This window comes from Mustela erminea, chromosome 6 (genome assembly GCF_009829155.1).
Source record: "Mustela erminea isolate mMusErm1 chromosome 6, mMusErm1.Pri, whole genome shotgun sequence".
Lineage (NCBI taxonomy): Eukaryota > Metazoa > Chordata > Mammalia > Carnivora > Mustelidae > Mustela > Mustela erminea.
In genome coordinates, this window is record NC_045619.1 from 105,723,653 (window position 1) to 105,746,929 (window position 23,277).

The 23,277-nt window shown below is 53.9% G+C and overlaps 1 protein-coding gene across 3 annotated transcripts in view; it reads right to left on the bottom strand.

The window, feature by feature from the left end:
* Nucleotides 1–5,137: 5,137 nt before the first annotated feature.
* SLC6A13 (solute carrier family 6 member 13) overlaps nt 5,138–23,277 on the bottom strand; it is a 41,605-nt gene continuing 23,465 nt past the window's right edge. For all 3 annotated transcript variants that reach the window (XM_032349167.1, XM_032349169.1, XM_032349170.1), the window contains 11 exons: nt 20,310–20,394; nt 19,547–19,679; nt 18,496–18,630; nt 12,817–12,920; nt 11,793–11,917; nt 9,137–9,249; nt 8,680–8,817; nt 7,859–7,961; nt 7,282–7,382; nt 5,906–6,076; nt 5,138–5,569 (listed from right to left, as the gene is read on the bottom strand). In XM_032349167.1, coding sequence (XP_032205058.1) covers nt 5,447–5,569; nt 5,906–6,076; nt 7,282–7,382; nt 7,859–7,961; nt 8,680–8,817; nt 9,137–9,249; nt 11,793–11,917; nt 12,817–12,920; nt 18,496–18,630; nt 19,547–19,679; nt 20,310–20,394 — 1,331 coding nt within the window. In that variant the 3' untranslated portion in view covers nt 5,138–5,446. The remainder of the gene's footprint in view (nt 5,570–5,905; nt 6,077–7,281; nt 7,383–7,858; nt 7,962–8,679; nt 8,818–9,136; nt 9,250–11,792; nt 11,918–12,816; nt 12,921–18,495; nt 18,631–19,546; nt 19,680–20,309; nt 20,395–23,277) is intronic.

Consider the following 23,277-nt stretch of genomic DNA (forward strand, 5'->3'; position numbering starts at 1 on the left):
GTGTGCGAAGCAGGGTGCAGGCTTCTCTCACCAGAGCGGTAGGATGGGAGGCACCAAGCCCCAGGCTGGAAACTGAGAACCTCAGGAGGGGAGTTGGCCTCACTGACGAGGGCTCAGGAGGAGGGTGAATCACGCTCTGGAGTTTTCCACCAAGTACCTGCCCTCTGTGGTTTCAAGGCAAGGCTCTGGACCTTCACAACCACTACCCTTTGCCTTGGGATTTTCCTAGAGAAACTGCCCAGAGCATACCTCAAGGAGCCTAATCTAGAAAGGACACAGGTCTACAGTCAGACAAGACCTAAGTTTGAGCCTCTCCTCTGTTCTACTGGTCGGGTCAGCTAGCTAGGCAAGGGTCGAACCCACAGTTTTCCCATCTGTAAAAAGGACAAAACAAGACCAACTTAACTTTTCACAATTAAAGACAATATGATAAACTGCTTAGGAGATTGTGGGGGCTTCAGTAGGGGGTTGGAGGGTCAGTGGTGTCTGTTGTGTGTCCTCTGGAAGCGGGAGCAGGGTTGGTGTGGCGTCTGGTCCCTGGCAGCAACGATAAAGCTCTGGTGACCTCTCAGCACTAAGGCTCCTAACTGGGACTTGTCCGATCACCCAGCCCACCAACAGTGACGATCCGGTATTTGCTGAATGAATTTGTGTGCCCCCTGCTCTGTGCTCAGTGAGATTATGCAGAGCAAGGTCCTCATCTCTGGTCCTACACACGCCCCTCATGGCGCTGGGTGCAGGACTGTCCCACAGGTCATTCATTCAGAATGGCCCCCCAGGGCCTTTTTCAAGACAATGACGGTGATTTTTAAGCCCCAAGTGGTGTGGAGGGAGGGGAAGTTGTGGGGAGAAAGGGAAATTTCCCTCTGCATGAGCTTCCCCTTTGTATTTTCGACCTTCCCAGCAGGGCTGGGGTGTGAAGTGAGAATCTCAGTCTGTACTTTTCCATCAAGCAGACCCACTGGGTGCCTTGGAGGCCCCTGGCAGCATCTCCTGTGGGGTTCCCCAGCGCAAGGAAGCCGGAGCGAGTCTCAGTTCTCAGACTCCTTGCCTCTGTGAAACCAGAAGGCAGACAGAGGGTCAGCCCTGGCAGAGCTGCCCATGGCCCCCAGCAGAATTCATACCGCAGTTACCCCTGCGCTCAGCTGGGACGATGTGACCTGCGCTGCCGCATATGTCCCTGCATGTTGGGTCCACCACATGTCAGCCCTAGAGCCTAGTGCAGTGGGGACACCAAAGTCCATGAGATACAGGGCAGCAGCGGCCGCTTCTCTGGAACAAAACACCCAGCCTCTCCACGAAGGGGAGTGAGAGGAAAGAGAATCACACTAGGCAGAGGGGAAATTTCCTGGTTCATTCATTCATTCATTCAAAAATGGCATTTCATGCCTACAATGTGTTGGGCTTTCCACAAGGACCTCGGGTTATACAGGGACAAGCAGTCTTATCTCCTCTCCTTTGCCCTGGAAGATAATAGCTGCCTTGTTGGCCCTGGACTCCTTTTGACTTTGAGCCCCCCTTCTTCAAACCTCACCCCAGCCCCTGCAGCTTCCCACCCCTAGTGGGTATTCAGACCAATTAGTAAACTCTTGGAGGCTAGAGACCCCGTCTTTGCAAAAGGTGGAAATCCCTTCATTACCTGGAAAGCTTTCCTAAGATGCTTTCCAAACTGGATGTTTCTGGAGACAAGAAGGAATATGGCTAAGTGACTCAGTTATCTTGCCGCTGTGAGAACCGTGAACCCCATAAAATGTTCTCCTCCCCCACCTTCATCTGAGCCCACGCTTTTGAGAGCCTGGCATGGAACTCGCTTTCTGAGCATCCAACTCTTTCTTGTCCCACTGCAGCGTCATTGTTTCCCAGACCAGAAATGTCTAAAGGATAGGGACGTGTTTCCCAATTCTTTGTTTCTGCCTTCAGCATTTAATAGAGTGCTGGTTCAGAGCAGGCACTGGATGTTTCTTGGATGGATGGAAGGAAGGAAGGAGGGATGCAATTTGAGGGGAAAGAATTGACCCAGTTTTCCATTTTCTTGGAAAGGCGCTGCCCTCCCAGATTCAGGGGATAGATTAGCTTGGGGGACTCAGCTCCTGCATTTCTTGGACAATACTGTTTGTGTTGGGTAGGACCCTGGGACCCCAGGACGCAGAGTTACTCTGCGCCTACTTCTCCCTTGTCCACCACCCCCCAAATGCCTCGTTCAGGAAATGGGTAGCCTTTCTTCTGGGCCCAATGCCACTTGATGCCAGGGGCTGAGGAGGTCAGCAGACTGCCAAGATGCCTCTGAACTCTTCCTGGGCTTTTGTGTTTCATGGATGACCCAATGTTGTGGGGCTAGAGCATGGGGGGGAAAGGTGGATTTTCTCAAATGTGTCCCCAGGGCAGCTCTCCCTACACTCTCCACTGGCCTCCAACAACACACTGATCTAGGTCTTATTATTTCCATTTTATAGAGGAGAAAATGAAGGTTCAGAAAGGTGAACTGAACCAAAGTCACATAGCAAATAGGTAGGAGGGCTCGGACCCAAGCCAAGACGGCAAGCTCCTATAAAGGAGTACACTGGGCTGACTGTGAAGCGTCTGAGTTGGTGCACATTTATCTGAGGGTGAGGAAGGAGGCGTGTGCGAGGTCTGCGGTGTGTGACCCAAGGCTCCAAGGCGGCCCGGTGGGCTCAGCGCCTTGTCGGTTCCTCCCTGTCTGCAAGGCCTCTGCCTGCAGCTCCGGGATACTGTGTCGCTTCTCTCCATTCTATAATCACTTGCCCAGGCACCCCTGCACCTGCCTTTTGATTTTTTTTATTGTCGTCGTCGTTGTTTTAGGATTTATTTATATCAGAGAAACAGCGTGCACGTGCAAGGAGGTGGGGGTAGAGACAGAGGGAGAGAAAGCCTCAAGCAGACTCCATGCCGAGCACTAAGCCACATGACCACGACTCAGGGCTCAAACCCACTATCCCGAGATCATGACCTGATCCGAGACCAAGAGTGGGACGCTTAACTGACGGAGCTACCCACACTCTCCTGTGCCTGCCTTTCTTCTCTAACAGGTGGGGCTGCTAGGTCAGAGAGGTCCCCTTTCTTTTGTGTCTTCCTCCTCGAAAAACCGCAGGATCCAGTTTCTGCCCTTCCAGGCAGAGAAAGCAAACGGACAGATAGCAGCCCCTCCCCCACCATCTCCGTTAAAGCCAAGTGCAGGTATTCCTGCTCCGGTTCCCGACCCTGATGCTGACAAGTGGCTCTTCTCTCACACCTTTGCCTGTCCCTGCCCCTCCCCCGGGGTTATTAGAGCAGATCGCCCTCATTCATCCCCTCCAACTAGTTTAATGACCTCACACCGCTTGGCACTGAATGACTGAAAGGGCTCTCACACCCATGACCACATTTGAGCCCTACAACAGGACCGCATTTAGGTGGGGGCACGGTATTCCCTCCGTCAGAAACATGCGAAGACTTCAGTTGCATGGGACTGCCACAAAGACAAGTTAGAGGCAGGTCAGGACTGGACCCTGCATCTCCTGAGCCTCGGGCCAATGGATTCTTTTCAGCCTGTATTAATGAATCTCCCATCTAGGATTCGAATAGCCATCACCAGACTGCAGGCAGGCATCCTCCTCCCTGGCCTCACAGCTGCTTGCAATTGTGGTCAGATGGCTGGCTGGAGAGCCAGCACACCCTCAGAATGGCCTTCCCCACCCCTGCCCACACCTAAACCAGCAGCCTGCTTCCCAGACCCCATCCCTCCTTCTCATGGCATTTTGCTTTTCCTCCATAGCATCGGCCACAATTTGTCATTGCAGAAATGGTATCTATTTTGTACCATCATGAAGATAGCACAGTGTCACAGCAGTGACAACTCTGCGCCAGAACACAGCAGTGTTCTGGAAACATCGTCAGATGGATGGAGACGCCAGGTTTCCCTCGCACATTTTCTCCTCCCACCTTATGACCGTGACTGAGCTTGGCGCACCCGGGAGATGCCCAGCTAGGCACGGTGCAGGAAGGAGTAGCCGACACCAACAAGCGGGAGGGTTGTGACCACTGACTTTGATAATTTCTCCAAACAGCAACAAAAAATATCAAAACCTGAAGACTGGCAACAGTTTCAGCAAACTTTCCCACTAACTGACCTGTAAAACAAACTAGGGAAATCACCCAGGAATACTGTCGTTAGTCCGCAGCTCTGAGATTCGCAGACGCTCCCCCAGACACCAGCAGAAGAACCATCTGAGCAGAGGTGGGTCAGGCCGACACCGAAGCCTCCACACGTTCAGGGAGAAAGAAAGCACCGTGTTCAGGCACATACACACACACACACATACCTATACACCAAGAGATAAGTGTGCCCCAGCTCCACACCTAAAGGCTGCAGACACACCTGTGTGATCACCCCACTCCGTGGACACGGAGGCCACCCCCTCCCCCACCCCCCCAGGAAGGACCTGCCACCTGGATCCTCTCTGCAGCCTGACCCTAAGAGCTCTGGCCCAAACCTCAAGCCTTGGTCGTGGCAGTGCCGCCCCCTTGTGGCCACGTCCAGCGGTGCCGCTTCTGGCATCCGCCCTGAGCAGAAGAGCGAGGTGGTCCTGAGGAAGTAGGGTCCCTCTGCTGGCTGAGCTGGGGTAGGACCCGTTCTGCCAGGGCTGGTGGCACCTGCCGCCTCAGGTCTGCAGTCACTGCTGTCCCTTGCGTGCTCGGGTCTCAGGACCTGGGCGGGCGTGCGCGTGCACACACCGTTTTGGCAGGCAGGATCAGGGAGGGAGGGGGCAAGGGGAATGTGGGGGGAAAGAAGCCCAAGCATCACGCTTTCCTCTTCCTTCCTCCAGCTAGGGCTCAGGTCTCCCTCATGTCCCCCTCCATTGCCCTGCTTAGTCCGTGGACCGGAGGAGGAGGGAAAGGGCTCCGGGGAGGTGAGAGCATGGATGGAGTGTGACAGACCCCTCTGGTGTGAGTGTCTGAAGATGGAGGGTCTCAGCTGGGTCCCACTGTCCTTTCCCTCTGCTCCTGGGCCACAAGAACTCAGGGAGAGAAGGAGAGACAGGGCCGAGAGGGGGCAGAGGGGGGTACTCTAAAGCCACAACTTTACAGTGAGATGGTGCTCAAGGCAGCCAAAGCAGGAACTAGGCAGAACAGCCGGCAGTTGGTGGGAAGAACATGGATTTAATGGAATGAAAGGTAAGAGGGACAGGGCTCCCGCTCCACCCACCAGCCCTCACCTGGCCTCCCTAGGCCTGTCTCAAAGGGGGCGCTCTTGATACCAGCATCTCACACCTGTTTGGCCAGCCCTGGAGCAGGAAAGTTCTGGAAGGAGGAGCCCAGCCCCAAGCAGATTCCAAACCATCCCCTTGTGTCTCATCTACCACAGGTGGAGGCAGAGATGCCCAGCGGAGTGGCTTCTGCAGCTGGTCCCCAAGCCAGGCCCATGGGCATGATCCCGGGCCCCATGGCCCTAGCAGTGAGACTCTAGCTCTGTGAGTATGAGAAGCGACGTCCTGGGTGTGGCAGGGGCTGAGGGTTCTGCTCGCTTCCATCCAGGCAGGTCCTCAGCTGGGCACATGAGCTGGCGAATTCTCTGCAAGGCAAGTGGAGGTGGCTCTCGTGAGCTGGTGTCAGGGGCATGGCTGCCCGCCGCCTTCATCAGCTCATCAGTGTCTGCCTGCCACCCCCCCACCCCCCACACACATGCCCTCCAGGTGGCCGGGTGCCAACCCCCACATCCCAGCCTGTGACTTGGAGGCATCAGTCTCTTTCTGAGAGTTGTAAGAACTCACTTTGTCCCTCCCCAGCAGCCTCTCCAGGCGTGGTGTCACCCCCGTGTCCCAACTCCTACCCTGGTGGATATCGGTCTATCCTCATGGGGCCCTATGTCATCGTCTTGTGTTCCTGTCCCTCCCCACAAACCCCCTACCTCTCTGAAGGAGCCCTTGAGGGTCCCGAGTTTATAGAAGCTCCAGGCGGGAATGCAGACCATGGAGGACAGAGCCAGGAACCAGCCCAGGGCATCACCCCACCAAGGGTACGTGTACTTTTTGTTGTAGGTCAGCGGAGTGTACTTGATCAGAGAGAAGAGGAAGGTGGCCTGAGGAGGAGAGGAGAAGAGAAAGGGGCTGGGAGAGCAGGAACCTTGTGCCCTCCGCACCCCTGGAAGAGCTGGCAGAGATCCTTCACTCTGCAAGCCTGGACTGGCCTCCAGGCTCATCTGAGTCAGTCAAACCACAACCCTCAACCACAGTCTGCTAAAAATCCACACATTCTCAACAGAACATCCAGGGCGCCTCCCCTCTCCCTGCAGGGCCCCGTGCCCCCTGTGTACCTCTACCGGAGCTGGCCCTCAGCTAGGAAATGGTCATGAGACTGTTAATGTTTTCAGGTGCTTAAGGCTCCAGCACCATCAGGTGAGGCTGCGAGGGCCTCAAGGGCAGGGGGTCGTACCTCCTTCCCCCTGGGCCGCATTTACACCCTGTAAGTGGGCACTTGGGGAGCAGCAGGCATACAAGATAAAGCCCCAGGAGGCAGCACCCCGGGGCTTACTGCTCAGAATCTGCAGCCAAGCTGCTGGACTTGATCCCAGCTCACTGCTATTTCCTCGATAGGGCAAATGGCTGACCCTCTTTGGCTTCAGCTTCATCCATAAAATGAGTATGAGAGTAATTCTTCATGCAGTCCTTGTGCAGATCAAGTGGGTTAAAACGTGCAAAGCACCTTATTCCTGGCACAAAGTGTGAGCTCTGTAATGGTGTTCTTATAATTGCTGTGGTTACTAGTACCACCACAAGCAGCCCAATGCCCTTGGGTTGCTGTCCTGCCTGTGACATTCGACTCACATCGTGGTGTTGGTCAAACCATCTGGTAGCTCTGGACCTCGGTTTGACCTTCTGTGAATTGGAAAGGAAGCATCTACCCTGCTAACCATTTTCTTTTTTTTTTTTTAAGATTTTTTTATTTATTTATCAGAGAGAGGGCGCGCGCAAGCACAGGCAGACAGAATGGCAGGCAGAGGCAGAGGGAGAAGCAGGCTCCCTGCCGAGCAAGGAGCCCGATGCGGGACTCGATCCCTGGACGCTGGGATCATGACCTGAGCCAAAGGCAGCTGCTTAACCCACTGAGCCACCCAGGCGCCCCCTGCTAACCATTTTCTAGAATCCAACAGGAGGAGGAGTGAAAATGTAAAATGGTTTTCAGTCCCTGTGGAGAAGTCCCTTCTAGAGCTAACAGCCTATCTACCCTCCTACCACCACCATTTCTCTTTGCCTTCATGTCACTTTACCCCTGAGGTTCTCTTACCGTGCACACAGCTGGGGTGAGGAAGAGCCAGCAATATTTGATGAGAGGCCACGGTCTGTATCCAATCATATCTTCAATGTTGTCATAGAAGCGCCCGGCTCCTACCAGGAAGAAGAGAAGGAAGGAAAGGGGGAGAAAGGACATTCTTCAGCATCCAAGGCACGGGCCAGATGGGCAAGGACCAAGAAATAGAAGATAACATGGTTCTCTTTCCAATGACTGCTGGGAGACTCTCTTCCCCAGGGATTCATAGGCATACATGGCAGGGGCCAGGCCTTAGCATAGCAAAGACAATGACTTTCTGATCGTCAAGGTCAAGAGCTGAAGAGGTTTGGCTAGGACAGGCTAGGATGGGCCCACTCGGGGCAGTCTGGATGCGGCCATGACCAGGAGGATGCCGAAGCAACCTCCGGAGGGCCCTTCCAGTGGTAGCGATTTAGGATTCTTGAGATTTTTGAGGTCAAGCAGAGGGGGCGTTCCAGGAAAAAGTGTGTGAGAACAGCAGATGACTCTTAGTCCAAGGGCCATGAGGTGGCGGTGAGCCCTGGGGTTAGGCCCCGGGGGGAGGGTCACTCACCATAGACCCAGGCCACACACAGGGACTCAAAGATGGCCACAAACAGGAGGCACATGCCACTGGCAGCGTAGTAGTCAAAGAGTTGAAATACGTACATACCGCCCTGCCGGGAGAGAGAACAGACCAGAACTGTATCCGGAGGAAACAGACAGATTTACCCACCCTGGCCTCCAGCCTCACACCCACAGGCACAGAGCAGACCTGGTGATCATGGGAGACAGATATTAAAACAGAATATAGTTTGTGAGCTGGGAGGCACTCGGGCCAATAGGAGACAATAAATTTTTTTTTATTATTTTCAGAGGGAAGATAGATAAAACAGACGGCTATTGTTAGCTCATCCCTGAGAACATTTAGGGATTGACCCAGAAGTCCGAGACGACGTGTGTACTTTTTGGCGGAGGATCAGGACAGAGGCCATCATCAGTACTGTGAAGACGACAAACTCCGTCTCCTTCCTTCTCCCTCGAGACAAAACACAGAATAGCACCCATCCCCAGGGCTCCCTTTCTGCCTTTGAAGTCTTTCCCGGGAACGTGGTTCAGCTGCCTGAGAAGTCATGGGAGCTTGCTGGAGAGGCCATTTTTCCTAACCCAGAACTTCCTGACCATCCTTCTCATACCTCTTAGCTTACCGTGGAGCCAAACCACCCCTCAGCCGCCCCCAGAGGTGGGTGGCTGGTGTTCCCAGGGCAGAGGAAGGCCTCACCTACTGGGTGCTGGCTGTGGCTGGGAAGGGACTGAGTCCCAGGGCCCTGAAGCCTGGGAGCTTGGCTTCTCCTCCTCCCCCAGTCCCCACCTCCACAGCTCCCGGACCCTCACCTCTGTGAGCATGACGAGCCCGACAAAGAAGGAGGTGACAGACACGCCCAGAATGAGGAGCTCCCTCCGGTTCTTCTTGCGGAATACACGGGGGTACATGTCCACCAGCGCCGTCACCAGGCTTTCTACGCACACAAACTGGATGAGAGGGCAAAAGAATTGGAGGGAAAGAGAGCGCCCAAAATATGCTGCTGCCGTCAGCCACCTCTGGCTTCTTGCTCCCAGGCTCAGGCCTGCCCCGGCGCTCGAGTACCCGGCACCGTCCTGGTGTGCTCAGGTCTGGACCTACCCTGCAGAGTCCCTCTTGGTCCCTAGATGGGCCTCCACCTGAGACATTCACCCGGTCCCCAATTTTCCTAAGGTCCCTCGGGACATCGGGCTCAACCTCCTGTCCACGCCTTCCCACCCTCCAGCCCGCACACATCCACTTATCTCTCGCACGACCGCTTCTTGATACCTGGCTGTCCAGTCCCAGGAGGACGACCATGAAGAAGAAGCAGCAGGCCCAGAGAGGAGAGAAGGGCAGCATCACCACGGCCCGGGGGTAGGCGATGAAAGCCAGGCCAGGGCCTACAGCAAGGAGCAGAAGAACACGGCCCAGTGCCTGGGCTGCCTCCAGACCACATGAGATCCCAAGGCTGCCCGGTGCGGGTGATGGAATCACAGGAGCCAGAGGAAACCTCACCCCAAGTTTCCATCATCGCCCCCACCTAGCCTGGGAGAAGCCATCCCAACCTCCACCTGGTGCCCATATCTCCAAGGCACCCCCCACTGTGTTCTTGTTGGCAGGAACAGAGCAGAACCTCCTAGAAGCTGTGGCTGTAAGGGGCTTCGGGAGACACAAAGGGGGAAGATCACCTGCATTTCTGTGAGCTCTACCCCAGATCCTCAGGGCTCACTCTTGGGATCTACTGCCCCAAACCAGAGGTTTCACCCTTAAAAAGAGCTTAGAGGCCAGGCAGGCCACGTACATTTGTTTGTTTGTTTGTTTGTTTGTTTTAAAGATTTTTATTTTATTTATTTGAGAGAGAGAGAGATCACAAGTAGGCAGAGAGAGAGAGGGAAGCAGGCTCCCTGCCGAGCAGAGAGCCCAACTAAGGACCAGATCCCAGGACCCTGAGATCATGACCCGAGCCGAAGGCAGCAGCCCAACCCGCTGAGCCACCCAGGCGCCCCGGCCACGTGCATTTGTGCCGCTGACCCAGAGTCAAATGAGCGCAGGCGGGAGTTGATGAGACCTGCTGCTGTCATGACTCCACCACGGCAATTGGCGAGTTCTTTCTAGAAGACACTCCCAAAGAAAATACCTCCAAGGACTAGGTTGAGCCCGGGGCCACCAGTCTGCCACCTCTGCACCCAGAGCCTTTTCTGTCATTCAGAAAAGGCTAGGAGTGACCGGGCATTCATTTCAGAGTACCACTGATGTAACAGTCTCTCAGATTAGCTGGCTCAGACGACGGGAGCTGATACACCTGCCCATGCCTGGCTTCATTCAACAGAAGCTTCCTCGGAGAAACAGTATGACTAGGATCTTGGATGGTCGTTTACCTCCTCGAGCCCCCACTCACCACACTGGAGGGATGGGGATAATCCCAGTCCCGCCTCAAAGCTTTCCATCGCTGGTGCAGGCAAACTGCTTCCTGCAGTGCCTGGCATTGAGCAAATGTTTTATAAAAGTGAAACAATACGGGGATGCCTTGGTGGCTCAGTCAGTTAAGGTTAAGCGTCTGCCTTTGGCTTGGGTCATGATCCCAGGGTCCTGGGATCAAGTCCCGCATGGCGGGGGGTGTCCCTGCCCTGCAGGGAGCATGTTTCTCCCCTATGCCGCTGCCTGCTGCTCTGCCTGCTTGTGCTCTCTCTCTCTGACAAATAAATAAATTTTTAAAAATTCTATTAAAAAAAAGTGAAAAAATATCAGGTTTCCTAAGAATCAGTGATGTCAGTTCCCAGTGCTTGGCCCTCTGTGTAACAGGGCACGCTTGGGTAGGCCATGATGGAACACTGTCTTGAGGCAGAGGGCAAGAGGGTGGTCCTCAAGAGTAGGGAAGGGCAGGAGACATTGACAGCTCACTCAGGTAGGGGACTGGTTCTTGATTAAAAGCAATAATAGGGGCCGCCTGGGTGGCTCAGTGGCTTGAGCCGCAGACTCTTGGTGTCAGTTCAGGTCCTGATCTCAGGGTCCCAAGACTGAGCACCCCCGACCCCATGGGACTCCGCACTCAGGGAGTCTGCTGACAGTCTTTCCCTCTGCCCTCTCTCCCCATTTGTGTGAGCACACACATACTCTCTCTCTCTCTCTCTTTCTCTGTCTCTCTCTCAAATAAATCTTTTAAAGAATAAAATAAAGCAACAACAGGGGCACCTGAGTGGCTCAGTCAGTTGAGTGTCTGCCTTCAGCTCAGGTCATGATCTCAGGGTCCTGGGATCGAGTCCTGCATCAGGCTCTGGGCTCAGAAGGGAATCTGCTTGAGATTCTCCCTCTGTCTCCCTTTGCTCTCCGTCCCTCCCCCTGTGCCTGCTCTCTCTCTCTCTCTCTAAAATAAATAAATAACTCTTTTTAAAAAATAATAAAAAATATAAAAGCAACAACAACCATATTTTGTTAAATACGGCATGGTGAAGAGGAGGAAACTCCACGCCAACATAAACTTATCTTCCAGATACATTTTGGAGGGGGCAAAACAAGACAAAGGGCAGAACAGCATCTATAGTTTTATATCAGTTGGTTTTCTAGAAGGGGGGTTAAGAGATAGAAATAGTACTACGTGCTCAGCTTGCACGAATGTTCACGTACGTGCGTATGTGTATGTGGGCCTTTCTCTTCTCAAAGATGCCTAAAATGTTTCTGCAAGGAGAAACACGAGCCTGGCCATGTCGGCTGCCTCCAGGGTAAGGAAGAGGAGGCCAGGTGTGGGCAATGCTCCCCATACACCCCTCTGCCCTTAAGCTGGGGTGAGTGTGGATGTGCTCCCCCAGGTCTTCCCAGGGATGCGGCCACCGAAGGGTGAGCACCCCAGGGTAGGTGACATTAGAAATGTGTCCAGACCCCAGTTGGCGAAGGTTCAAACAAAGCTCCCAGAACCCAGCCCTGGCACGCAGCCCCCAGCACTCACCAGACTCGGCCACCTCAGAGATGGGCACCCCCTGTTCCTGGGACATGAAGCCCAGGACGGAGAAGATGGCAAACCCGGCCACGAAACTGGTGCCACTATTGAGGAAGCAGAGGGCGATGCAGTCCCTGCGGGGCAGGCGGGAGACAGAGATGGGCCGGGTCAGCACGAGGATGCCAGCAGGAAGCCCCTCAGGTGGGCAGACAGCCTCAGCCCTCCGCGCAGGCCAGAGGGGGGCTGCCAGCAGGATCCCGATGAGCATTCCAGGCCTGGGTTCTGCTCCCCCACGCACACTCCTCAATCTATTAGCTAAGACTTGGACTCAGTCACAGTGGTCCCAGAAGAATAAGGTTCTAAGGAAGTAATATACTCATCTAAAAATTAGGAACTGCTGCAGAGCTTCCCCGCTCCACCCCTGCCCTATTGCCACTACTCCTCTCAGGACGCTTCCGCTCGGACACAATTCAGTCTGGCATGCTAATGTGGAGGCTATGGACATGGGCAATCCCAAGCAACATGTGATTCTCATCCCCCAAATCTGATTTTGAAAGACAGGACTTGATTTTTTATTTTTTATTTAGCTTGAACTTGGCTGAGATGCTCTGATATGAAGCCAGGAGGCTGGAGGCAACCCTGATGGGGGGAGGCATGAGATGGGGAGCAATGAGGTAAAAGTAGGTGAGGGTTCAGCGTTGGCTGGGGCAAATGAGGCTCCACTGCATGGCACAATGAATGACTTCCCAGGTTCAAGCCCACAAACCTCTCCATTAGCCAGAGGGCTGGACCCCGTGGTGGCTTCCCAGCCAACCACAACCACCCCAGCCTTTGGAGGAAATCCCACTGCCCATGCTATCCTTGGCTCGCCTTCAGCAACTGGTGGCCCTGGGGCACGGGAAAGTGGGGGTGAAGATGGGTAGGGGGGAGACAAATCCATGAGCTGCTGCACCCTTCAAATCACCCAGACCTAGCACACTGGCGGGGCAGGGGAAAGGCAGGACAGGGACCCGGGCCCCACCCCTCCAATCACCTGTAGCAATTGTTGTTGTACTTGTTGTAGCTGCCCAGGGCGGTGAGGCACCCCAGACAGATGGCGAAGGAGAAGAAGATCTGGGTGCCCGCGTCCATCCACACCTACGCAGGGAAAAGGCAAGAACGTTGCACCCCAGTAAAGCCAGGCTGTCAGGGCTCCATGGCACACACAGGCCTGTGGCTGAGCCGAGCGCTGGCTAGCAGTGGCTCAGCCTGCAACCCGACTATCCCAACAGGCCCCTGGAAGGCATTTCTTGGGCACTACCAGAATGGCGTGGGCAGTAGGCTCTGGGAGAAGCCTGGAGGACCCAGGGAAGAGGATTCTGGGAAAGAGTTCTAGGACTAAGCCAGGCCTGGCACCAACTTTCCGCAACAGAAATAAAGTCCTGGTTCTTCCCCTACTTTCTCCCTTCCTGGGTCCTCCTCGCAACGGGGTTGGAAGGAACCCAGAGGACAGGATCTCTGGACCTAGGGGGTCCTTCATATCAGCGCCATGGCGAGAACATATCTTTGCCCTGCGCCCCTCAAAGTCCTCTATCTGGAAAGCAGAGAGAGTCATCCTCAGCTCACAAAAGCAAGAGGCTGAACAGGAATGCACGTGCTGTGTACTCCTTGGGGGGATGAGCTCTGAAGCTAAACCCGGGGCCGGTGAGGACCATTATTGTCTCAGCTGGCCAAGCCGGCCCGGACATGTTATGATTTAGATTTAACAGCTACAATAACATCCCGAGGAGAAAGCACATCAAGGCGAGCAGGACTGGGCAACCCTGCTGATCTGCAGGAGGTAGGGTCCCTGGGCTGCAGACCCTTCCCAGGTGCCTCCTGTCTTCAGAGGATGCAGCACCACAAGGGAACACTAAGCTACGGGCGCAGAAAACACTGGGCCTAACCTTTCTGGGGTCCCCATTTCTTGCCTTTGCCTCGCCCTCTGCTAACAGCCCCCAAACAGAACCCTGCTTTCCTTCCTTTCATGTCAAGTTCCCAGTACCCACATCCACCAAAGCCTCAGCTGCTGGCCCGCCTCTCCCTGCTTCCCTGACCATCACCACCGCCCCCCGGCCTCCCTCACGGTCTTGTCACGCGCGCCCCTGCTAAACTGGCCATTTCTCCCAGCACTGGGGTGGGTCCCGGGGACCCAATAGCAAGCCCTAGTTATGATGTCAGGTCTCTAGGACTTAAGAAAACTGCAGAAATCTGCATTATTTTCAGAGCTTCCTGAATGATCCTAGTGTCAGCCAGAGGCGGGAATCCCTGCCCTACAGGCCCTGAGGACCAGCGCCCGGAACCCGCCCAGGGCACCCACTCCTCTCGTTGTATTCCACTTTTGTGGGACGCGAAGCAGGGTGGGGAAAGACGGTGAAGAAAAGGGGAGATCATCTCTGGGCTCCTATCCCTTCTGCTCACTGTGAACCCCATCCCCACAGAGGCTGTGAAGAGAGTCACCTCAGGAAGTCAGTGACTGCGGGTCCCTCTGTTCTGTTTCATTCCTTCTCACTGGGTTACAGGTGGGACCCTGTGGCTGGAGGCTCTGAACTTGGGCAAAGGTCTGACCTAGGCCCAGAGAGGGAAGCCTGGGAGACACCCCTCTCTACCTGGGGGCCCACAACCGCCAGCCCAGGTGACCGCTCCCCAGTGGGCCATCCAGGAGATAGCCCAGGAGCCTGCCCAGCCTCGGGTCTTGGAAGTTTTCTTCCCGGGCCTGGCAGTGCCCGTGAGTTACCGGGGAAACTCTCCGCTGCCCTCAGAGACATTCTGCGGCTCCCCACACGTAAGCAGGGGCCGCAACCCCCATGGTGATGAAGTTTCATGAACTTGGCCTTGGGAAGAAAAAATAGGAAAGACTGTGACTTGGCAGTTCACCCTGCCTTGAGGGGGACAGACTACGACTGGGTTGGGGGCAGAGGTTAATGAGAACAGAGGAAAATGCAGCAGGAGGGCTGAGAGTTCAGAGGGTGAGGGTCAGACCTAGAGCCTCTGACTAAAACCCGCTCCCCAGCAGCTTGGCAAGCCCCCTGCTCTTGGCCCAGCTGTGGCTTGACAAGCCTGCTGGGATGGGGAGAAGAAAGGGGTCAGAGGAAGGGCCGCAGGAACAAGTAGAGCTGGCTGTTCTGTTCCCCACCACAGGCGACCTGCTCCCTGACCACGCCAGCAGTTCTGGTTTCTAAAACAAAGCCCCAGTGTGTCTTTGGCTACGACAGGAGACTGATCAAGAATAAAACAAGTGTGAGAAACACCTGGTTGAGTGTAGGCAAAAGGAGAGTGAGGTCTTTGCGGGGAGCAGAGGACAGAGACCTCTAAGATCCAGGTAGGAGGTTTTCGACTTTGAGCTCAATCCCAAGGATGATTATGTTCACTATTTTTAGGAAGGCACTAGTGTGTAATGGATAAAGCCTGGGCTTCAGAGTCGCACTGAATTGGGTTCAACTCTTAACTCTATTAATTCCTAGCTGTGTGATCTTGGGCAAGTCCCTTAACCTCTCCGAACCTCACTCTTCTCCTCAGGGAAATGGGTACAATAAGAAATAAAATAATATATGCAAAATCCTCAGCACATAAATAAGTATTAGTTCCCTGTCCCACCTTCTGGAATAGTGAAAAGCAGCCCTGAAAACTTTCACATTCATACTCTTTGGAAAATGTATATCATGGTCATCAGGACAGCAGACTCTGTAAGACCACTTCATAAAACCCAAGCTCCCCCGCGTGCTAGTTCTTGTGGATTTGGGGCAAATTTCTTAAGTTTTCTACGCTTGAGTTTCTTCATCTGTAAGGTGAAGCCGACAGGCATTCGTGGGGCTGCGTGGGAGCTCCCCAACGTCACGCCCTCAGTAAAAGTGCCTGGCAAACAGTTAGCACTTAATAAATGTGTCAGCTCCTGCTGCTCTTTGTGGTTACTGTGGTTACTTCCAAAAGGCAACTGGCCTTCCAGTGATCATGAGGTCGCATAGAAGTCAAAATAAAAAGACCCACTCTAATCAATGTTCTAACCACCTCCCTAAACAAGCCCTTCATTAGAAGAGCTTAACGTTGAGATTTCAAAGGTTCCAAGAGGGCTCTTTGGACACCCTAAGTCCCTATCCATCTACCGAACAAAGGCAGCAGAACAAAGGGCCAGGCAAGGGAAAGAAAGGACTGCCCAGGAGAGTCCTGGTCTCCAGGAGCCCCTCCCGCGTGTGAAAGGGATGAGCCCCACAGAACACCGGGAGGGGCAGTGACCTGCTGGACTTGCAGCAAGCCTGGCAGGAAGAGAGGAGGGAGCCAGATGAACCCAGCATTGTCTCTGCCCACCTCCCCGCTCCCAGACTGAGTGCTTGGCAGACAGAGATGTCTTTGGTCTTTGTGTTGGCTGGCAGGAATTTCGCACCTTTCTCAAGGGCCAGGCAAATGCCAGTTGGAATTCTCACACTTCCTGGGAAGTGCCAACTACATTCAATTAGGGCTCTGGCAGGGCCATCACACCTGCGGGCTGCTGCTCTGTTCATAACAGAGGCCTGGCTGCAGCCAGAGATGGGGACCCAGGGGCCAAGAAGGCTGCTGGGAAGCACAGACCAAGTCCGGCTCTGGAAACATCTCCCTCCTCATGGCCTCAGGGGACGTGGAAGGCACATGTTCTCTGCGCAGCCTACAGCTGGCTGGAGTTGGAAGGGTGGTATCCTGGATGGCAGTGAAAAGAGGTTCTACTCCCCGCAGTGACCCAGATACAGAATCAGGCCTTGTTAAGGCTCAGAGTTAAAGGCCATCTGGTCCACCTCCTTTGCGTTTGCTGGAACAAACCTGTCACGTAATAAATAGACGTTGAGTAAACTTTTTGCTGAATGAATGAACTTTGAGAAAAATAAAGATGAGCAGATGGGGACTTTGCCCTCAAGAGATCATAAAGCATATGGGATTTGTCGTCATTCGGACCCAGATTCCGGCTGCAAATGTGAGGATGAAAAATGCATTAAGCTCTCTAGGCCTCCCTCTCTTATAAAATGGGGTCACCTCACTGATCAGCCTTGAGGGTTAGCTGTGACACTGCACGTAATGACGATAGGACATAGTTAGGGCTCAGTCACTGTTGACTACAAACAGCTGATCAGAACAAATGAGGCATTGATCACTGAAGCCAAAAATCTGTTCAAGAAATACCAGAGCCTTCCTTCCTGTTTCTCTTTCGGCCTCCCTGCCCGTCCCCTGCCTGAACACAGGCTTCTCTTTCCAGCCCAACCCCCCAGATGAAGGCAGACGGCAGCTTAGCCCCTGGATCATCCCTCTGCTCTTCCAGAACAACACTGGAGCCCTCCTGCTCATGAGACCCAAGCCAGCCTCTCTAGCCCTGACCTTCAAAGCTGGTCCCCACACCCTCCTGCTTGCCACGACCCACAACACTTGGGCTCCAGAGACGTCAAAGGGCTTCCGAATCACAGAATAAAATTACACTTTGTTTGGCCAGCCCCTTACTTGCTGTGTGACTTTGGGCCTTGTTTTCTCATCTGTTCAATGAGGAGTTTGCCCTGGTTGATCTCTGGGGGCCTTTTAGCCGTAGCCCGACCACAGTTATACACTTTGCTCCCTAGCCGGGCTACGGCCCATGTGCCTCGCATGGAGATGAGGCAAAGGCAAGCCGCACCTCCGCTGTGTCCAATAAACAGGGGAGGGAAGGATAAGCCCACAGTCCCCCAGATCGCTGAGCAGGACCTGGCACGCCAGGCTGCCAGGCTCCGCGAGAAGCTTTGGAAGACGAGTGCTCTGGCAACTTCTGGTCGCGGGCAGAACTCAGGATGGCAGGACTCAGCTCGGCCAGGGTGGCTGGGAACCATGAAAAAATGCAGCATCTGGATCCCGCCCCCACCCCCACTCCAGGCCCTGTCCAGCAGGGACCTCAGCATTTGCAACGTGTGCGAAGCCATTGGCTGTTCTGGTCTCTTCTGTGCTGGGAGCCTCCCACCTTGTGTCTCCTCAGGGCCCCTTTCCAGACACAGAGAGCCCCTCCAGCACCCAAAGAGAGGGTGACCTCCATGCCAGGGAGCCACAGCACATAGGCGGGGCACGTAGCTGGGCAAAGCATTTTAGGAGCCCTGGGGTGGAGCTCCCCTCTGGCCCTCCATACCTCCTGGCTTTGCCAGCTTTTCAAAATGGCTGCCAAACAGGAGAAGATAAGAAACCTGTCAGCGGTGGTGGCTTTTCTTTCAGGTTCTGCTTTCCAAACCTCTCCAGGAAACAAGCAGCAGCACCCCCGGGGAGGGCCAGGCCTCAAAGAAGCTGGCTGAAGCCCACAGGACAGGAGGGACGGGCCGGAGAGGAGGGAGGAGGCCGGGGCCTCTGGACAACTGATGGGAAACTCAACACCAACCCAGCTGGCCGTGGGAGGGGCTGGGGAACTGAGGGACCTTGGAATGGGCCACGTGGGCAGAGGGAGGAAACCAGGGGGGCTGGTGGAGGGGTAAGAAATCAAGCTGAGAACACCAATAGGAAAAGTGGGAGAGTGGGAACAGGCTGGAGCCCCTGAGGACAAGGCCTGGGCTCCCTGGCGGCTGCGAACCAAGCAGGGGACCACAGACAGCTGCTAACACGTGGCCAGAGACCCCCCCCCCCCCCAAACGCCACCATATACGCTGCCAGAGGGTTTGGGCCAGGAGCAGGGAAAAAGCCTCTAGAGCCACGGGATGGCTGGCCCCTGTCTGTGGCTTCTTACCTGTGGATCCCACAGACGTGTGAGGTTGGGGTACAGGTAAAACTGAATTCCTCGGGCTGCCCCAGGCAGCGTCACCCCTCGAATTAACAGGACCACCAGCATGAGGTAAGGGAATGTGGCTGTGAAGTACACCACCTAACCAGAGGGCAGATGAAAGACAAGGAACCCGTGAGTTTGGGAGGAGGGACGCTGAGACCGACCAAGACCGAGACCCGCTACAGAGGCAGGAGGCGAGAGCTCCTCACTTTGAGCACACAGAGGAGGTCAAGACAGTTTGTCTCTGCCCCCTCCTTCTCACCCCTGCAGCTGTTCCAGCTCCATCTGCCCTTGGCCCGAAGCCACAGCCTCCCCTAGCCCTCTCTCCCTCCAGCTTAACGCACCCACCTCCCCCTGACACGTACCCGGTAAATATCTGTTAAGTGACTGAATGAACTCGAGCATGCTCCGAGCAAAGGTGCTTAGATTTTTGGCAAGGGCTGTCGGGTACCAAAAACTCTCTAACACGTGATCCCTGTCCTCACAGGGCTTACATGCTTAGCGCAGCTGGGCAGCCAGATCAGGAAGGAAGCCTTGTCAGAGGCCTCCAGGGCAAGAGTCCAAAAGAACTCAGAATGCCCTCTAATGCCTCATACACTCTATGGCAGAGAGTGCCCACCCCCAAGTTCTCAGGGTGGTTGCGGATCATTTTGAGATGAATGGTCTCAGTGGGATTCTTTTTCCAAAGAACAGTTGAATAAATCAGGGAGCCACGATGGGTGTTCAATTTGCAACGTGCCCCCACATACGGCAAATTATTAGATCATGTTCCTTGGAAGTGTCCTTCCTGCCTCTCTCTCTCCCGCCTTTCCATTCCATTTCCCCACATACCAGAGTGCACAGGAGTGAAGCAAGGAGAGGCCCAGAACCAAGGGAGCCACATTCAATCTTGAGGGGCTCATTCCCTCCCATCCCCGACCAAGTTACAGCTCTGGGAGCTCCTGGGTGACTGGGCCGCCAGGGAGGGCAAGGAGTCCTGGGAAGAGAGAGGGGCCAGGAGCTCTCCAGCACGGACCTTGCCCGTGGACTTGACCCCCTTCCAGATGCAGAAGTAGCAGATGACCCAGGCGAGCAGGAGGCACAGGGCCAGCTCCCAGCGCAGGGCCCCCAGGTCATGGATGCCATCAGAGATCTTCAGGACCCGCCTCCTGGGGAGAGAAGGTTGGGCTGGGCTCCGCCTTTGCCCCCAGCCTCAGTTTTGTGGCCCACATGTCTCAGGCAGCAGAGTCATGCCTGCAGGCTCTCGTCCAAAGGCTCGTCAGCTCTTTTCCGCTCAGATTCACAAGGCTCTCCTTTGCCCAGAGATGGGGATAGATAGCAAGGGAGACAACTAGAAACTGTTCCCAGGTAAGTGTGGTCTGGGAGGCTGAGCACCAATTTAACCTAGACAGGGAGGGGCAAACACATATATTCCCAACCAGGGTTTCAGGATGTGTTGATGTTAGGAATCACCAGGTGAACATGGATGTGAGGGAGGGGGGCTAGGAGGCAGCCTGCACGCAGCTGCAGGGCAGAGGGAATTAGGAGTGTCCACACACACATGTGCGCCATCTAACATGGGGGTGGGGATGGGGGGAGGGAAGGCAGGTGTGGCCTAAGGAAAGTTGCAAAATTCTCATATCTGAAACCCATTCTGCATTAATCATGAATACAAGCCCAGCGGGAGGCAGGGGGTCAGGGGAAGCCACTTAGGTGACAGGGCCACCACATGAGCTCATCCCTACGCCCTCTTTTCCAACACACAGCCCACACTGGGATGGGGAGAGGGCCTCACTTACTCCCAGAACTCGATGACAGGAGAGGTGGCATTCTCAGAGGTCACATTCAGGGAGCCATTGGTCCTCTGGAACTCTACACAGTATTCTACCCGTGGGTCCCAGGGAAGGAAGCAAGAGAAAGGTCATTCACTATTTGGCATGGCCAGAGAGAGGGGTGTGAAATTTTAGGGCAATGGGAAGGAAGGGATCTGGAAGGAACTCGGCTGAAGTTGTCCATACACAACATCCTCAAACACAGGTAACTTCAACAAGCTTACTGCGCCTTCTCCCGCATGACTTCATGGGCGGGTTTCTAAATGTCTGGGGACATACTCTTACTAAAGCATCATAAGATGGGATCACAAAGGGAGCTCTGCTTCTGCCTTCTTCAAAGTTTGCAAATATTTCTAGGTCACTGCCTTGTATGAAGGCACAATCTCTGAAGGATAATAACCTTTTCTAGGGAAGACATGAAGCAGAGTGGCCAAGAGTTCAGATACAAGGTCAGAAAGTTCTGGCTCGAATGCTGACCCTCTGGCCATTTGCTGTGTGGCTCTCTGACATCACTTTGCTCGACCCTAGAACGCACATAGTGATACCCAGTTGTGAGACTGATGGGGGACTACATGAAATCCTGAGTATAAAGCGCCCGGTAAGTAGTGGCTCTTAATTATTTGTAAATGACCTTGGAGTTTCATGATGAGGGGCGGGGGCTTGCATTCTTTTTTACGTCGTGTTAGCATAATAATCGTAGAAAACTTTAAACCAGATAGTTTTCCCCATTGTACACATGGAGAAAGGGAATCTTCTTAGAAATGGCCTGTTGCAGGTCATGAATGACTGACTGAAGGCTAGAATCCAGCTCAGCAAGTTGTATGCCTTACCTCCACAACACCTGCCATCAGAACATTCTCATTACGGCCACCTGTGGGTCCCCACCATTTTGTGGCTCCTCCGCTGCCCTCTGCTTCCTACCCTTGCCTCCCTCGTGCAATCTCCACACAGCAGCCAGAATGATTTTGTTAAAATTTAAGTAACTCCACATCACATCTGTGACATAAAACTCTCCAATGAGCTTCCCACCCCACACAGAGAAAGAAGATATGACCCCTATAATGGCCTCTGAGGCCCTTTTCAATCTACCACCATCATGTCTGACCTTGTCCCCTGGGGAGGGGGTCCCCACTGACCTGCTCCGGCGATACCTGCTCCAGCCACACCCTGCTATTCCCTGGACAGCAGAGTGTGGCACAAGGCCACCTCAGGGCCTCTGCACTGCAGCTGACTCCCCACCACCCCTCCTTCAGAGCACAACTCCTGTGTCATCTCAGTAAGGCCTTTCCTGATGACCCTATTGAAAATGACAACTGCCACCCCTAAAACTCCCAATTCCTCCTTCCCGTTATATGTTTCTCCCTAACCTTTCTTCTAACATAATACATATTAGGCATTTAATTTTGTTTACGGTCTGTGTCTCGCCATTAGGACAAAACCTCCATGAGGGCAGGGACCCTTGTGTGCCTTATCATAACCCCAGTGCTTAGAACAGAGCCTGGTACAGGGTGGAAACTCAATAAATGTCTGTTGAATGAATGCCCATGGAGTCTTCTTTCCACAGAACCCTCTCTCTCCTTGAAGCTTCAGCTTGCCCAGAAAAATGGTGTTTCATCTTGACAGGATGGGATGTCTTCTGCTACAAATGATGCTAGGCTCTGAGTAAAACCAGACTCACTAGGATAAATGTCAAAAATATCAAGAAGCAAAAGACTCAGGTATGGAATGTGCCTTGAGATTGTCTCAGAGATCCCCCAGTCAACCCCAAGGTTTGTAGGCCTCACAATACCCTGAAGTGAAAGCCCTAGGCCACCAGAAATTTGCAACATTTCTACAAAAGGAACTCCCCTGAGATCTGGATCAAATCAACATCTGACAAGCTGGTTGTCAAGGGTGATTTCAGGATAAATAGAATGAACAAGTGGGGGAGGAAAGAAGGAAGGAGGGAAAAAAGAAAGAAAAAAATAATAATAAAGAAAATACTAGAATAGAACCAATTTTTAAGACTGGACTCATCCAACAAAATATTTTTATTGAGCGCTTATGATGTAGCCAGCACCAGAAAGTAAGTGCGTGCCACAGTGGAGTCAGGGCTCAGGGTAGGCACCACCAGGCACGTTTAAGAAGAACCTAAGGAGGGGCGCCTGGGTGGCTCAGTGGGTTAAAGCCTCTGCCTTTGGCTTAGGTCATGATCTCAGGGTCCTGGGATCGAGCCCCGCATCGGGCTCTCTGCTCAGCAGGGAGCCTGCTTCCCCCTCTCTCTCTGCCTGCCTCTCTGCCTGCTTGTGATCTCTCTCTCTCTTTCTCTTTCTCTATCAAATAAATTTTTAAAAAATAAAAATCTTTAAAAAATAAGAACCTAAGGAATCTAGGTCTGTGGGGGGAGGAGCCTCCAAGATTGGACTCTTCGCTTGCCAGCTGGTGGGATGAAGGTGGCAGAGATCAGCACCAGAACCTCCTAGAAAGGGATAAGTGTCTGAGCACCAGAGGGGCCTTGCTAAGCATTGCCAAGTGTGCCTCCTTGGCAAGCAAAGGGCTCAGACTCCTGGTCAGAACTGAATACCTCACCTAAGCAAAACAAAACAAACCAAAAAAGGAGTCATGGCACAGGTTGGGCCCCCGTGATGAGCACTGAGGGATATTGGGGCCGTGAGAGCAAGTGGAAATGTTGGGTCCAGGCAGGACAGTTCCCCACCTGTGCTGTCCTTGGGTTGGCCTCCAGCCCCATGGGGCTACTTACATTTAAGCTACTTAAAATTAAACAAAAACTTAAAAACTCAGGTCCTCACACACACTGGGCCCATGCCAAGCTCTCCACAGCCACATGTTGCTGGCGGCTACCATGTTGGAGAGTATGGAGAAATTTTCCTCATCGCAGACAGTTCTCTTGGACGGCACTACCCTAGGGATTTTCAATCTTTGTACTTTCTACCAA